The sequence below is a fragment of the Microchirus variegatus genome (genome assembly GCF_963457635.1).
Source record: "Microchirus variegatus genome assembly, chromosome: 16".
In the NCBI taxonomy this organism is placed as follows: Eukaryota; Metazoa; Chordata; class Actinopteri; order Pleuronectiformes; family Soleidae; genus Microchirus; species Microchirus variegatus.
Window position 1 is genome coordinate 2,574,485 of NC_139817.1, and position 17,382 is coordinate 2,591,866.

A 17,382-nucleotide genomic window follows, 5' to 3' on the forward strand; every position below is an offset into this window, starting at 1 on the left:
GAGGCGTTCACGGACCTCCGCTCTCAACAAATGTGGATTTAAGTGAAACCAGATGGTTCATGGTTCCGCCTGCCAGACCAGACCAGACCTCTTTAGGACTTTTCCAGACTTCAGGACTCCTCCAGGACCCGGACCAGCTTCCTCAGTCGCTCCGCTGTTTTTCTTTTCGAACCTCGGATCCTTGATTCGCGAACTTTTAAATCGGTTTTCCGGGATTTTGTTGGACGTTTCCCCGGCTCCTCTCTCTCTCTCTGAAGGGTTCCCCGTTATGTCTCCGTTTGTTCCCGGAGTCTCGATCAGCTGACGACACGGATCAAACCCCCCCCCCCCAACCCCCCAACCCCGGGTCGTTCCCCAGTCCGGGTCCAGGAGGATGACTTTTCTCTTCGGAAGCGTCGTGACCTTTTTCCAGGACAACGCGATGAGCCCGAGAGCGTCGACGCGCACAGAGGTCGCCTGAAAACCGCAGCCGATTTAAACGTTTGACTCGTCGCTGAGGAGATTTAAGGACTTTTAATATCACAAACAAACATCTCCTCGTGTTCTCCTGATAGTATCTGTGAATTCGGCGTAAACATAATTAGTAAAAAAAAAAAGTATGTTTATTTGAATCAAGCTCGCGTTTACAAACAAGTCGGCGGTTGTACATTCCTGTCAGATCAGGCGCGCGGAGCCAGACTCCATTGACGATTAGTCCGTTTTTAAGTTTGATTCGTTTCCGATGCAATTCCTTTACATGTGAAATGTAAATTAACGCTTCTTGCATTATCTCGCGAACACAACGGTTGTTTCGGCATAAATATAATAACTCAAAAGTAAACAGTTCTTTTCCTGTGAGGGGAGCCAGCAGTACTCCGTTGAACAATCGTCCGATTTTAGATTTGATTCGTTACTGATTTAAAAAGTTTGACATTTAAAATGTTTTGAACACTCTTTACCTTGTCTAACAAACACGCAGGTCAATTCGGCATAGATAAAACCAAAGAAAATCAACTTCATTAAAATCAAAACAAGTTAAAAGCACAGCGCCTGACTTCTTTGAAAAATAGTCCGGTTTAAAGTTTGGTTCGGTTCTGCTGTGGTTTCTTTAAGTTTGATTTTTTTTAAATACATGTTTTTATTTCCTCATGGACACACCGGTTAATTCGGCTTAGACATAATACATTAAAAAGGTGTTTTTTGTTATTAAAAACAAACTTTTTATTCAGCAGGAACGCACCAGTCTCCATTGGAGAAGTCTATTTTAAAGTTCGCTTGATTCTGGATTAAAGTTCGCTGTGTTTTTAAAATGACGCCGCAATGACTCTGTTTACTCCCGGGGGATCCACTGGTGAATTCGGCGTGAAAATCGGACGTTTTTAACGGAATAAGACTCGGAACTTTTAGCGTGTTTTCCCCCCCTCTCAGTAAGCCGAAGCCGGTGGAGATGAAGAGGGGGCTCCGTGGAGAGACACCGGGGGGAGTGAAGCGGTGACCATGCGGGGTCTCCTGGCTTCGGCCGGCGGGCTCCTCCTGGCGCTGCTCCGCCGCCGCTCCTGCACCGGCCCGCCGCCGCCGCTGCTGCTGCTGCTGCTGCTCGGTGTCGCCGGGTGTCTCTTCTACCGGACGGTGACGGTGGCGCGCAACCGGCTCCGCTCCGGTGCGCAGCCCGCGGCCCGGAAACCGTCGCACGACGTCACGATGGAGGAGACGAGGAGGTTCATCTCTGACCTGGAGGCTGCGCAGAGACGGAGGGACGCTCGGGTGAGTTCACCTGTCAATCAGAAATAATCACTATAATGTTCAATAATTTGTTGTTCAGCTTTTAAACCTGATGTTTATTCATTGCATTAAAAACTCACGAATAATTATAATATATTGCACACGTTAATACATTAAAAAATGGTTGGGAAAAAAACTCTTCAACCAAACCCCATTCAAAATTTACGCATTTTAACGTTTATTTGTTCGCTAACCGGTATTTTTTACTATAATCAACGCAAAATCACATCCCATCACACGTAACACTTTGTGATGATGTATTCGGCTTTGTAGTAAATCATAAAACTGTGAGCTTTTAAACCAGAAACTCAAAATAGTGACGATAGTTAAATGTTCGTCTCAAAACTGTCACCAAACCTCATTCAGAAAAACTGCATTTTAAGGTTTGTTGAGTTGCTGAGAGGCAATTTTTTGCTATAATTAACACTAAATCACATCCCATCACACGTCACACGTTGTGATGATGTATTCGGCTCTGTAGTAAATCATAAAACTATGAACGTTTTTTACCAGAAACTCAAAACAGTGACGATAATTAAACTTTCATCTCAAAACTGTCACCAAACCTCATTCAGAAAAACTGCATTTTAAGGTTTGTTGAGTTGCTGAGAGACAATTTTTTACTATAATTAACACTAAATCACATCCCATCACACGTAACACGTTATGATGATGTATTCGGCTCTGTGATAAATCATAAAACTATGAACGGTTTTTTTTACCAGAAACTCAGAATAGTGACGAATATTTACTTTTCGTCTCAAACCTCATTCAGAAAAACTGCATTTTAAGGTTTGTCGAGTTGCTGAGAGACAATTTTTTTACTATAATCAACACTAAATTACACTCCCATCGCACGTAAGACATTGTGGTGATGCATTCAGGTCTGTGGGAAATCATAAAACCATGTACGTTTTTTTAACAGAAATGAACCACATTCATGTCAATTAACAACTTTATTCAGAATAAAAACCAACAACATAACAAACATTTTCCTCAGACGTAAAAATCATGTTTAAAATAAGTGAATCGTGTATTTGAGACGTTTAAACATCCATTATGTAATAAAAAAATAAAATCATAATCGAGGAAAAACATACATATAGATGCTGTATATGATACAACATCAGACTATATGAAGTAAAAATGAACATTAAATCATTTTAGCTGTTGTTATTTACTCCTGATCTCCTAATGGACTTCTGACAAAGAAGTGTCATGGCCGACCGCTTCAAAGCTGCCTCCGCCTCTTTGTTCCCACTATTTTTAGACAATGACAGGTTTTATTTCACTGCGGCGTGATTGACAGCTGCACGGGCCAATCAGCTGTCAGCGTGTGAACCGCCGGGTATTTTAAGTGTCACTTGGTGTTGAAGGAAACCTGATGCGTTGATGTTATGTTTATTTAAGTTTATGTCGTGTAGGGTCACTTCCTGGTCTGTAGGTGGAGCCACTCCCACCCGAGAACAACAACACACACACACACACACACACGTCCTGTTTGTGAATCTGCGGGAGAGTTCGTCTCTCTGACCTCGTACAGTTCCCGCTGCGTGAACGTGGGCGAGACTTCCGAGGAACGTAAAACTGCAGCTGTTGAAGAAGACGCTAAACTCCGCCCCCCACAGCAGGTGACCGAGGCCGTCATTGGACGTCCTGCTGTTTGATTGACGGCAGGTCAGACAGGCGGCAGGAAGCAGAGTTTGGACAGCTGTCCTCATCAAGGCCACTTCAACCACCTTATAGAAAGACAAGGCCACCTTAAAAGAGACAAATCCACCTTAAGAATACTGCAAAAATACAGTAAATCACGTCAAAACCACCTTAAATTAGACAAATCCACCTTAAGAATACTGCAAACAAAGGTAAAATGCATCAAAACCACCTTAAATTAGACAAATCCACCTTAAGTATACTGCAAACAACAGTAAAACACGTCAAAACCACCTTAAATTAGACAGATCCACCTTAAGAATACTGCAAACAACAGTAAAATACGTGAAAGCCACCTTAAATTAGACAAATCCACCTTAAGTATACTGAAAACAACAGTAAAATCTGTCAAAACCACCTTAAATTAGACAAATCCGCCTTAAGAATACTGCAAACAGCAGTAAAACGCATCAAAACCACCTTAAAAGAGACAAATCCACCTTAAGAATACTGCGAACAACAGTAAAATGCATCAAAACCACCTTAAAAGAGACAAATCCACCTTAAGAATACTGCGAACAACAGTAAAACGCATCAAAACCACCTTAAAAGAGACAAATCCACCTTAAGAAAACTGTGAACAACAGTAAAACGCATCAAAACCACCTTAAAAGAGACAAATCCACCTTAAGAATAATGCAAACAACACTAGAATGCATCAAAACCACCTTAAATTAGACAAATCCACCTTAAGAATACTGCAAAAAACAGTAAAATGCGTCAAAACCACCTTAAATTAGACAAATCCACCTTAAGAATACTGCAAACAACAGTAAAACACGTCAAAACCACCTTAAATTAGACAAATCCACCTTAAATATACTGCAAAAAACAGTAGAACATGTCAAAACCACGTTAAAAGAGACAAATCCACCTTAAGAATGCTGCAAAAGACAGTTAAACACATCAAAACCACCTTAAATTTACACAAAACCACCTTAAAAAGACACAAATCTGCTGAAACAAACATAAAACCTCCTTAAAAACCACAAACCCAGAGACCAAGAGGAAAAATAACCAAAAGGTCTGAGGCCTTTACAGGAGAGGGGGGGGGGGGGGTTTCCTGGTCATGTGACCAACACACACACACACACACACACACACAATGTCCTCGTCTCACTGAGAGGAAGAAAAACACTGAAGTCAAACTGAGGACAGACGCTGCCAACATCCTCTGTCCAACGTGGAGTGAATACTGAGAGACGTCTGGACGAGGGACAAAGACGACTGTATTCATGAGAGACAAGAGAGGACATGTCAATCAAACTGTCCCACAGAGACTTTGTCCTCCCAGAGGAAGCCATGTTAATAATGTCTCTGTTTTGGACCACATGTGGACCTAACGTCCATCATCTTGTCCCCTCAGGTCCAGTCCTGGTCTCAGAACCGGGCCGTGGTTCTGACGGGTCAACACCAGGTCTCTGACACCGAGGTCCAACTGTACCAGCAGGTCCTGCGGCAGCTGGACTACGACGTCCACGTGTCCACGTACGCCGAGACGAGCAGTGTCCTCAGAGCGCAGCAAGGTGAGGGACGACGGAGGACTGAAGTGAAGAAGGTGATGGACAGATTGGAGACAGGTGAAGGACAGGTTTAGGACAGTTGACGGACAGGTAAGGAATGGGTGGTGGACAGATGGAGGACAGATGGGGCAGGTGAAGGACAGGTGGTCAAAAGTTGATGGACACATGAAGGACACATGAAGGACAGGTGAAGGACACGTGAAGGACAGGTGTTTGACAGATGTTGGACAGGTGGTCAAAAGTTGATGGACACATGAAGGACAGGTGAAGGACACATGAAGGACAGGTGAACGACACATGAAGGACAGTTGAAGGACACATGAAGGACAGGTGATCAAAAGTTGATGGACACATGAAGGACAGGTGAAGGACACATGAAGGACAGGTGATGGACAGGTGATCAAAAGTTGATGGACACATGAAGGACAGGTGAAGGACACATGAAGGACAGGTGAAGGATAGGTGATCAAAAGTTGATGGACACATGAAGGACATATGAAGGACAGGTGAAGGACACGTGAAGGACAGGTGTTTGACAGATGTTGGACAGGTGGTCAAAAGTTGATGGACACATGAAGGACAGGTGGTCAAAAGTTGATGGACACATGAAGGACAGGTGGTCAAAAGTTGATGGACACATGAAGGACAGGTGAAGGACACATGAAGGACATATGAAGGACAGGTGAAGGACACATGAAGGACAGTTGAAGGACACATGAAGGACAGGTGATCAAAAGTTGATGGACACATGAAGGACAGGTGAAGGACACATGAAGGACAGGTGATGGACAGGTGATGGACAGGTGATCAAAAGTTGATGGACACATGAAGGACAGGTGAAGGACACATGAAGGACAGGTGAAGGATAGGTGATCAAAAGTTGATGGACACATGAAGGACATATGAAGGACAGGTGAAGGACACGTGAAGGACAGGTGTTTGACAGATGTTGGACAGGTGGTCAAAAGTTGATGGACACATGAAGGACAGGTGGTCAAAAGTTGATGGACACATGAAGGACACATGAAGGACAGGTGTTTGACAGATGTTGGACAGGTGGTCAAAAGTTGATGGACACATGAAGGACAGGTGGTCAAAAGTTGATGGACACATGAAGGACAGGTGGTCAAAAGTTGATGGACACATGAAGGACAGGTGAAGGACACATGAAGGACATATGAAGGACAGGTGAAGGACACATGAAGGACAGTTGAAGGACACATGAAGGACAGGTGATCAAAAGTTGATGGACACATGAAGGACAGGTGAAGGACACATGAAGGACAGGTGATGGACAGGTGATGGACAGGTGATCAAAAGTTGATGGACACATGAAGGACAGGTGATGGACAGGTGAAGGACACATGAAGGACAGGTGAAGGATAGGTGATCAAAAGTTGATGGACACATGAAGGACATATGAAGGACAGGTGAAGGACACATGAAGGACAGGTGAAGGACACATGAAGGACAGGTGAAGGACAGGTGATGGACAGGTGAAGGACAGGTGATGGACAGGTGAAGGACACATGAAGGACACGTGAAGGACAGTTGAAGGACACATGAAGGACAGGTGAAGGACACATGAAGGACAGATGTTTGACAGAAGACTGAAGGACAAGTCCAGGATGTGATTGGTCAGCTCCTGTGAGTGACAGGTGTGCGTCTCCATGGTTACAGACGGGAGTGGGTGGAGCCTGTTGCTGTGTCTGAGCAGCGCCGAGCGCAGTTGCCTCAGAAGAGTTTCCTTCTCTCACCTGCGGCGACATCAGACGGTGAGACTCGCCTCGCGTTTTTCGAACCAATCGCAGCCCGAGGCTCCGCCCACGCGGTCGCGACCTCTGACCTTTGCGTCTCTGTCCTCAGGTGAACCTGATCCCGGCGCTGATGGACGCCTTCACTGACGCCGGCGGCGGCCTGTGTCGCCTGTTCGCTCGCTCTCGCCGCACAGGTGAGTCATCCAGGTGAGATCAGGATCATGACTCAGCGTTTTTCTTTTTACATATATTTACCTGTGTTTCTACCTGGATCAGATTTACCCATGAGGCCGTTCTCCTGTGGCCAACTGACCAATCAGAAGCTGCCGTTTCCTCAGGACAGGTGAGTGACAGAGTAGAAGAATATATTAATGTACATTACACCTGTGTGTTCACCTGTGTGTTCACCTGTCCGTCACCTGTCAGAGCCCCGCCCCCTGGTCTGGTCGCCATGGTGAACCTTTACGTCCTGGTGACGTCGCTCACGCCGCTGACATCATTCCTGCATCACGTCAGCGCGGTGACGACCAATCAGGAGCCGAGAGGACGAACCACCAAGGTAAAAAAACACACACCTGAGTGGGCGGAGCTACAGGTGTTTGTTTCTTTGTGTTTAAACAAAGCTGCTTCCTGTTTGGTGTTAACCCCTCCCCCCTCAGCTCAGTGACTTCCTGCTGCAGCAGCTGGGACCAGCGAGCTCCCATCATGCTTTGCGGCAGGTGAAGCAGGTGATTGGTGAAGTGCTGCAGGCAGCGGCGACGTCGACCAATAAGAAGAAAGAAAAAGACAACAGGTAAAATATATACATATATGTATATTTATGTGTATATATGTATATACATGTCTATATATGTATATATCTAGACATATATGCGTATATATGTAAATATACACATATGTAAATATATATACATACATACATACATATATATGTAAATATACACATGTGTATATATATATATACATACATACATATATATGTATATTTGTGTATATACACATACATATATGTAAATACATGTGTATATATATATATATATATATATATATAAGCATATATATACATATATATGTATATATGTATGTATATATATAGGAAGTGATGTTAAATTGATGGTGTGTTGCAGGTGTGTGTTGTGTTACCAGCTGCTCACCTTCACGCTGCTGTTCAGCGGCTCCATCACACCTGAAATCATCCAGGTGAGACTTCCTGTCACCCAGAACATCGCCGCAGCTCTTCAAAATAAAAGCTTTTACCTGACTGATCAGAGTGAGACCTCCTGTCACCCAGAACATCGCCGCAGCTCTTCAAAATAAAAGCTTTTACCTGACTGATCAGAGTGAGACCTCCTGTCACCCAGAACATCGCCGTAGCTCTTCAAAATAAAAGCTTTTACCTGCTGAATAACTTAACTGATTTAGAGTGAGACCTCCTGTCACAACATTTACACCTTTCCCCCTTTGATGGATCTTTGTTTGGCTCTTCAAAATAAAAGCCCTTAATAGCAGAGTTTGTCTTCAGGTGGACACGGACCTGACGTTCGCGTCCCTGAGAGACGACACGTTCGACGGACAGATCAGCAGAGACATGATCCTGGAGGACACGCTTCACTTCCTGCTGGGGACACAACCACACCTGTCCTCATCGGACGGGGAGACGGAGGCGGGACAGGTGAGTCCTGCTGATCCTGAGTCAGCGTGAGGACATTAACACAACATGTTAACACTGTGTGTGTGTGTGTGTGTCCTCAGTACGGTCTGTCAGGCGAAGACTTTCCTCGTCTCCTTCAGTTTCACAGACAGATGTCCACGTCCTCCGCCTTTCAGCTGGTAAACAAACCTTTAATGTTGTTTAATGTTGCTTAAAAATACTGCAAACAAGGGTAAAACATGTCAAAACCAGCTTAAATTAGACAAATCCACCTTAAGAATACTGCAATCAACAGTAAAACGCATCAAATCCTCGTAAAGAATACTGTTAACGGCAGTAAAACACATCAAAACCACCTTAAAAGAGACAAATCCACCTTAAGAATACTAGGAACAACAGTTAAATGCATCAAAATCACCTTAAAAGAGACAAATCCACCTTAAGAATACTGCAAACAACAATAAAACGCATCAAAATCACCTTAAATTAGACAGATCCACCTTAAGAATACTGCAAACAACAGTAAAACACGTCAAAACCACCTTAAAAGAGACAAATCCACCTTAAGAATACTGCAATCAACAGTAAAACGCATCAAAACCACCTTAAAACCACCTTAAACAACAATAAAAATACATCAAAACCACCTTAAATTAGACAAATCCGCCTTAAGAATACTGAAATCTACAGTAAAACATATCAAAACCACCTCAAAACCACCTTAAATCTAATTTAAAAGAGACAAATCCACCTTAAGAATAATGCAAACAACAGTAGAATGCAGAGAAGAGACAAATCCACCTTAAGAATACTGCAAACAACAGTTAAACAAAACTTTAATGTTGTTGTTTGTTGTTGTTGTTGTTGTTGACATGGTTGTGTAGAGACTCACAGCAGCTCCAGTGTCAGTGTGTGTTTCACAGCTGCTGCTTTCAATATCGCAGATACACAGCTGCGCCTGCAGGTGGAGCTGCTGCACCACACACACACACACAGCTGTCTCTAACGTTGTTTGTTTTTCTGCAGCTTTCTCCCAGCACCTCCTCCTCCTCCTCCTCCTCCTCCTCCTCCTCCTCCTCCTCCCTCTCTGACCTCCTGATCAGGATCAGCTGTTTCTACGACCTCCAGATGAACGTCAGCTCCAGGTGAGAGCAAAAAAAACTTCCCATAATTCCCTGTTTTACACATCCTGTCCGTCACATCCTTCATCCAATCTGAACGACCACACACCCCTGACAGAATCGACGACGCCAATGCTTCGGCCAATCGGGAGTCGCCTGTGTCCTCGCAGGGCGGAGCTTCAGGTCAGACGCTGACCTCACACACACACACACACAGCATGTTTGCCATGACTCCAGTTCCGGTCTGTGATCGGTTGCCTCTCCGTGTCTTCCAGACCGCTGTGCCGACCCCCACCTCAGACAGATCTACACTGACCCCGCCCTCGCCCTGACTCCGCCCTTCAGCCCGCGCGTGAAGGAGTACCGCGCCGAGGTGACCTTTGACACGGTGACGGTCCGAATCCGGCCGATGCCCGTCAGCTCGGCGTGTCGCGTCCACCTCGACGAGCACCGAGGACCCAGGTGAGGGCGGGGCCTAACCCCCTGACTCCGCCCCCTAATCTAATGCTAGTGCAATGTAACTGTTTTTTGTAGTGCTGGGCACGTTAACGGCGGTTAACAGCGTAAGTGGCGTCAACGTTAGCGCACATTATCGCACGTTAGCGCATGACACGTGTCCATGATGCAATGTAACTGTTTTTTGTAGTGCTGGGCACGTTAACGGCGGTTAACAGCTTTAATGGCGTCAACGTTAGCGCACGTTAGCGCACGTTAGCGCACGTTAGCGCACGTTAGCACACATTAGCGAATGCCGCGCCTGTCCATGATGCAATGTAACTGTTTTTTGTAGTGCTGGGCACGTTAACGGCGGTTAACAGCGTTAGTGGCGTCAACGTTAGCGCACATTGGCGCACGTTAGCGCATGTTAACGCATGACACGTGTCCATGATGCAATGTAACTGTTTTTTGTAGTGCTGGGCACGTTAACGGCGGTTAACAGCTTTAATTGCGTCAACGTTAGCGCACGTTAACGCACGTTAACGCACGTTAGCACACATTAGCGAATGCCGCGCCTGTCCATGATGCAATGTAACTGTTTTTTGTAGTGCTGGGCACATTGACAGCGGTTAACAGCATTAATGGCATCAACGTTAGCGCACATTAGCGCACATTAGCGCATGTTAACGCATGACGTGTTTCCATGATGACTGACCGGAAAAAAAGGCGCGTCATGTTTACGTGCCGTGGCACCAGAGTCCAGGCACCGTTTACCAGTTAGCTCCGTTAGCTCCTTTAGCACGCCTACAGTGGAACTGGAGCGGTCTGTTTATTAAACGAAAAGAGCAGCGCTAACAAATAACCAGCGTACCTGTGTACTGCGTATGTGCTTTTAAAGTTTAGCGTTACTTTAGAAACTCATTTTAACAATCGGGAGTCACGCAAACATGACATTTTTCCGGTCAGTCGTCATGGAAAGGCATCATGTGCTAACGCTGACACTGTTTGCTGCCGTTGACGCCGTTAGCTGCCGTTAACGTGCCCATCACTAGCTTCTTTTTGTTTTGTTTCGCGCTAACAGGATGGCTAACTACCCGGTCGGCCTCGGCGACAGCAGGATCAGCATCCTGGTGACGGACGACAGCGACGCCGATCCCGTCGTCATGACGATCTACACCGTCCACGTGTACCGAGAGAGCCGGCCCAGCCTGCCCATGTTTGCCGACCACGTGAATTGCAGCTTCGTGCAGGTGGGTCAGCCGCTGTAATCTGATTACGATAATCTGATCTTGTAATCTGATTACCGCAGCTTGTTCCAGGCGTCGTCCTCACCTGTTCTCTCGTCTCACCTGCGGTCACGTCCTCACCTGTCTGCGCGGCTCGGGTTCCGTCTCGTCCCTCGTCCTCGCGTCTCACCTGTTTCGTCTGTTTGTCTCTCGGTGTTCCTTCCTGATGTCTTGTGTTTCCGTCTCGTCCCTCACCTGTGTCTCACCTGTGTCTCACCTGTGTCTCACCTGTGTCTTTAATGCCTCTCGTCTCGTCCCTCACCTGTAGACAGGTGTCTGTGTTGTTAGCATCCCTGACGTCTCCTGTTAGCGTCCGTGACGTCTCTAGTTTGCGTCTTGTCCCTCACCTGTCCTCTCTTGTCCACCTGTGCATCTCTAATGTCCCTTTTTTTCATCACAGATGGACATTGAGGATCTGACGTCTCTTGTTAGCGTCTCTGACGTCTCTTGTTAGCGTCTCATCCCTCACATGTCCCATCTGGATGTCTTCTGTTAGCGTCTCTGACGTCTCCTGTTAGCGTCTCTGACGTCTCCTGTTAGCGTCTCTGATGTCTCTTGTTAGCGTCTCTGACGTCTCCTGTTAGCGTCTCTCACGTCTCCTGTTAGCGTCTCTGATGTCTCTTGTTAGCGTCTCTGACGTCTCCTGTTAGCGCCTCTGACGTCTCTTATTAGCGTCTCTGACGTCTCTTGTTAGCGTCCCGTCCCTCACCTGTCCTCTCTGGATGTCTTCTGTTAGCTTCTCTGACATCTCCTGTTAGCGTCTCTGACGTCTCCTGTTAGCGCCTCTGACGTCTCCTGTTAGCGTCTCTGACGTCTCTTGTTAGCGTCCCGTCCCTCACCTGTCCTCTCTGGATGTCTTCTGTTAGCTTCTCTGACGTCTCCTGTTAGCGTCTCTGACGTCTCCTGTTAGCGTCTCTGACGTCTCCTATTAGCGTCTCAGACATCTCTTGTTAGCGTCCTGTCCCTCACCTGTCCTCTCTGGATGTCTTCTGTTAGCTTCTCTGACGTCTCCTGTTAGCGTCTCTGACGTCTTAGCGTCCCGTCCCTCACCTGTCCACTCTGGATGTCTTCTGTTAGCATCTCTAACGTTTCTTGTTAGCGTCCTGTCCCTCACCGGGATATGTCTCCTGTTAGCGTCCCTGACGTCTCTTCTCTGCATCTCGTCCCTCACCTGTCCTCTCTCGTCCACCTGTGCATCCCCTTGTTTCCATCACCAGTGGACGTTGAGGCTCTGATGTCTCCTGTTAGCGTCTCTGACCTCTCTTGTTAGCCTCTCGTCCCTCACCTGTCCTCTGTCCTCCACCTGTGTCTCACCTGAAGAGTAGCGGTAGGTGGGCGCGCGGGGGGTCAGCGGCGTCACCCCCCCCCCCCCCCCCCCCCCCCCCCCGCAGAACAGAGCGTCCATTGATGCGTCGTCGGCGTCCGTCTCTTTGATGGTGAAATGAAAGCGGCGGCGGCGTCCGCTTTGATCGCAGGTGATGACCACGGCGAGGAGCTCGTCCTCTTTGATCACAGGGACACTTTGATTCTTCAAGCACGAAAAAAGAAAAAAAAACATCTCATCAGTGTCCGGTGACCGCGGCTGTTTCCACGGCGACGCTGTGTTCAGTGATGCACACGAGGACGTTAGCGTTAGCATCACAGGCGGACGACAATCTGATCTTGCTTGGATTGTTTGTTTTCGTTTGTTTTGATCGGCCCGGGAACATGGATAATTAATATTCATAGCCCCTCCCCCCTTCTTTCATTCCTCAGTGAAGCGGAGCCTCTGTGACCTTTGACCTCATCTCTCCCTTACAGACTTTTATCTTTAAACCTGGTAACCGTAACTTTTAAATATAAATAATTCAAAGTGTTTGACTAAAAACTTAAAGCTGCAGTACGTAACCTTTTGGTAATGTGTTTGTAGTTAGTATGCTAACTTTGAACAGGCTAACACGCTGAAAACTGGATCCGCCAAGCAAAACTATCAGACCCCACTGAGGGAGCGTTTGTGTGTATGCAGCAGCAGAGCAGGGGCGGGTGGAGACATTCAAACTGCTACATTGTTGTGTTTTTTTTGTTGGTTTTTGTGGGTTCTGACCCTGGTCCAGACCTGGCCTGAGTGCAGGGACACATACCTGGCCCCGAGTCCGTCAGAACCACGTCAGTAGACTCGGCGTGGGCGGGGCCTCGGGGGCCGCTCTCGACGTGGCAGCGGCTCCGATGAAAGGCGGCGGCGTCTTTGTCGGCGCGCTTTCCGTGGCGTGACGGCGATGGCGGCGGCGGCGGCTGATCTCAGCGCCGTTTACACTGAGCTCAGGTACGAACAAGAAAATCCCTGTTAAGTTTTCTTGTCGCACTTTGTTGCGAGCTGCGGCGCCGCAGTGAGGAATGTGACGCCGCCGCCACGAAACCTGCAGCAGTGTGTGTGTGTGTGTGTTTACACACTCACATTATGGGGACTTGTCCTGCTGGTAGGACCAATCGTGTGTGTGTGTGTGTGTATGTATGTGTGTGTGTGTGTGTGTGTGTGTGTGTGATGGCGGTGTCTCTGAACTCGGGGTCAGACGCTGAGGCTCTCATGAGGCCTCTGAGCCGCTACAGTTTATTTGACCTTTGTCCCCGACGACAGCGGGACAACACAAGAAGAGGACGTCACATGACGTCGAGTTATCAACTAGTTCATCATGGTTACTAACTAGCTAGTTTCTGATGCTTACTAACTAGTTCCTCATGCTTACTAACTTGTTTCTGATGCTTACTAACTTGTTTCTGATGCTTACTAACTAGTTTTGGATGCTTACTAACTAGTTCCAGATGCTTACAAACAAGTTTATCATGCTTATTAACTAGTTCCTCATGCTTACTAACTAGTCCTTCATGCTTACTAACTAATCCCTCATGCTTACTAACTAGTCCCTCATGCTTACTAACTAGTGTTTCATGCTAACTAACTAGTCCCTCATGCTTACTAACTAGTGTTTCATGCTTACTAACTAGTTCCTGATGCTTATTAACTAGTTTCTGATGCTTACTAACTAGTTCCTGTTGCTTATTAACTTGTTTCTGATGCTTACTAACTAGTTTATCATGTTTACTAACTAGTTTTGAATGCTTACTAACTAGTTTTGAATGCTTACTAACTAGTTTTGGATGCTTACTAAGTAGCTTTGGATGCATACTAACTAGTTCCTGATGCTTACTAACTAGTCCCTCATGCTTACTTACTAGCGTATCATGCTTACTTACTAGTTGCTGATTTTGAACTAGTTGCTTACTAACGACTACTTTGGTCCCTGAACTCAAACTCATCATTTTTTTCCCATCATGCATCATTAAGAATGTCCCATCTCTAATCTGAAGACTTCCTCCTTTAAAATGTCTCATGCTGGTGTGTCCTCTGTCCTTGTCTGTCCTTGTCTGTCCTCTGTCCGTCCTCTGTCTTCAGGACTGTGGTCTCCTGGTGCGTCCCTCTCAGTCCTGCGGTCTCCAGCCGCTCGTCACGTCCCAAAGTCCACGTCAGATCTGCAGCTCGGGACATGAACCAGGTGTGATGTCACTTCCTGCCTGTGCGGAAATGTCCCGCTCTGTCTCTCTCGTCCGTCTCTCACCCTGTGTTTCCCGTCTGTCTCACCTGTCCCAGGGCGGTGGGTGGTCCCGTGTCTCAGCTGCTCCGACAACAGGACGTGCGATTGGCGGGAGGTTGCCTGGCGACCGGACGGCTGTTACCACCCGCTGGTGGAGCGCCCCCTGCTGCAGGAGTGCATGAAGGACAGGAAGGTGATGTTCATCGGCGACTCCACCAACCGCGGCATGATGTACTTCCTGATGGAGCGCGTGAACGCCAGTCTGTCGGACTGGGGGAAGGCCCACGACACGCTGGTCTACGGGAACGTGAACGGGGGACGGACGCAGGTTAGCTACTCGTACTACCCTCAGTTCTGGCTGGAGAGGGGGCGGCGGCCTACGTTCAGGCAGGCGCTGCTGCAGCTGCTGCACAGGTGAGACTTTAGAGAAGGGGGGCGGGGTCACAGAGGGGGGCGGGGTCACAGAGGGGACGCGGGTGTTCTGACACGTGTTACACCCTGATACAGATCTCGCCCCCTGGTGGACTCTCACCTGACAGTGCTGGTGGTGGGCGGAGTCCAGTGGGTCAGCACCGATCACCTGAGGACAGTCAGCGACGTCCTGGACAGGTGAGGATTACTCTAACCAGTGATTGGTTAGCATTGTTGCTGTGATGACTAATTGGCTCCTCCCCCTCTACTTTCTCGCCAGTTTCCGATGCATTAGTAGTTTTGCATACATACTAACTAGTCTTAGGTGTGTACTAGTTAGTTTCTGATGCTTACTTACTAGTTCCTCATGCTTACTAACTAGTACCTCATGCTTACTAACTAGTTACATGTGCTGTCCCCTCAGAGAGTCTCTCAGTAACATCCTGGTTGTGGTCAAGTCTTTGGGAATGGGTTTCCATCTTCCTGTGGACGGGATCAGGTCTCTGAGTCTGGTAGGTCCTCCCATTAATGTCCACACCTCTGTCCACACACCTCTGTCCACACCTCTGTCCACACCTCTGTCCACACACCCCTGTCCACACACCTCTATCCACACACCTCTGTCCACACACCTCTGTCCACACACCTCTGTCCACACACACCACTGTCCACACACACCTCTGTCCACACCTCTGTCCACACCCCTGTCCACACACCTCTGTCCACACCCCTGTCCACACACCTCTGTCCACACCTCTGTCCACACACTTCTGTCCACACTTCTGTCCACACTTCTGTCCACACCTCTGTCCACACCTCTGTCCACACCTCTGTCCACTCTTCTGTCCACACACCTCTGTCCACACCTCGGTCCACACACCTCGGCCCACACACCTCTGTCCACACCTCTGTCCACAACTCTGTCCACACACCTCTGTCCACACACCTCTGTCCACACCTCGGTCCACACACCTCTGTCCACACATCTGTCCACACACCTCTGTCCACACATCTGTCCACACACCTCTGTCCACACCTATGTCCACACCTCTGTCCACACCTCTGTCCACACCTCTGTCCACACCTCTGTCCACTCTTCTGTCCACACACCTCTGTCCACTCTTCTGTCCACACACCTCTGTCCACACCTCGGTCCACACACCTCTGTCCACACCTCGGTCCACACACCTCGGTCCACACACCTCTGTCCACACACCTCTGTCCACACACTTCTGTCCACACTTCTGTCCACACTTCTGTCCACACCGCTGTCCACACTTCTGTCCACACACTTCTGTCCACACCTCGGTCCACACACCTCGGTCCACACACCTCTGTCCACACTTCTGTCCACACACTTCTGTCCACACCTCGGTCCACACACCTCGGTCCACACACCTCTGTCCACACTTCTGTCCCCACACTTCTGTCTACACCTCGGTCCACACACCTCTGTCCACACTCCTCTGTCCACTCTGGACACCAAACTGTGAAAAGTGTAAACCAATAATTCACTGACGTGGCCTCGGACAAATTCGTCCTTCCGTCTTTCAGAGAGAAATCCAGAACCTGGACAGAGACAACGATAACATCGTTTCCACTGCAAAGCATCATGGGTACGAGGCGATCGACACGTTCAGCATCACGATGGGTCGTTACAAAGAGTTCCTGCAGGGGCGCTGCGCCTGCCACTTCCACGAGGTGATGAAACTTTATTGATCTGCGAAAGACGAACGACAAACTGTGTCCGAGTTTGGAGTTCCTCAGGGATCCAGTCTGGGTCCGCTTCACTTCAGCCCAGAACAACAGACGTTCTGTTTGTCTTCTCCTCAGGTGGAGAAGTTTGGCTCGTCCACCAACAGAACCAAGTCCAGCAGACCTGGATCCGGCCGCCAATCATCCGCGCAGGACGCGGACCTGGAGGCGGAGCCTGAAGCCTTCACCTATCACGTGAGAGGACCGGTGAACCAGGTGTACTCTGAGATCCTACTGAGCCGCCTGTGTCCCAGAACCAGAACCTAAAGAGTGTGTGTGTGTGTGTGTGCGCGTGTGTGTGTGTGTGTGTGTGTGTGTGTGTGTGTGTGTGTGTGTGTGTGTGTGTGTGTGTGTGTGTGTGTGCGCGCGCGCGTGTGTGTGTGTGTGAAGCAGACAG

At 47.9% G+C, this 17,382-nt stretch overlaps 1 protein-coding gene across 1 annotated transcript; it reads left to right on the forward strand.

Annotated features, from left to right (window-relative positions):
- Window positions 1–357: 357 nt before the first annotated feature.
- cped1 (cadherin-like and PC-esterase domain containing 1) lies at window positions 358–17,262 on the forward strand. The gene is made up of 20 exons (XM_083902497.1): window positions 358–1,743; window positions 4,841–5,000; window positions 6,678–6,772; window positions 6,864–6,948; window positions 7,031–7,097; window positions 7,181–7,313; window positions 7,414–7,547; window positions 7,882–7,954; window positions 8,277–8,426; window positions 8,507–8,584; window positions 9,432–9,550; window positions 9,645–9,709; window positions 9,802–9,988; window positions 11,046–11,214; window positions 14,681–14,780; window positions 14,876–15,233; window positions 15,327–15,428; window positions 15,655–15,742; window positions 16,785–16,931; window positions 17,064–17,262. The coding sequence occupies exons 1-20, from the start codon at window positions 1,477–1,479 to the stop codon at window positions 17,250–17,252; spliced, it is 2,766 nt and encodes a 921-aa protein (XP_083758623.1). The 5' UTR covers window positions 358–1,476; the 3' UTR covers window positions 17,253–17,262.
- Window positions 17,263–17,382: the final 120 nt, after the last annotated feature.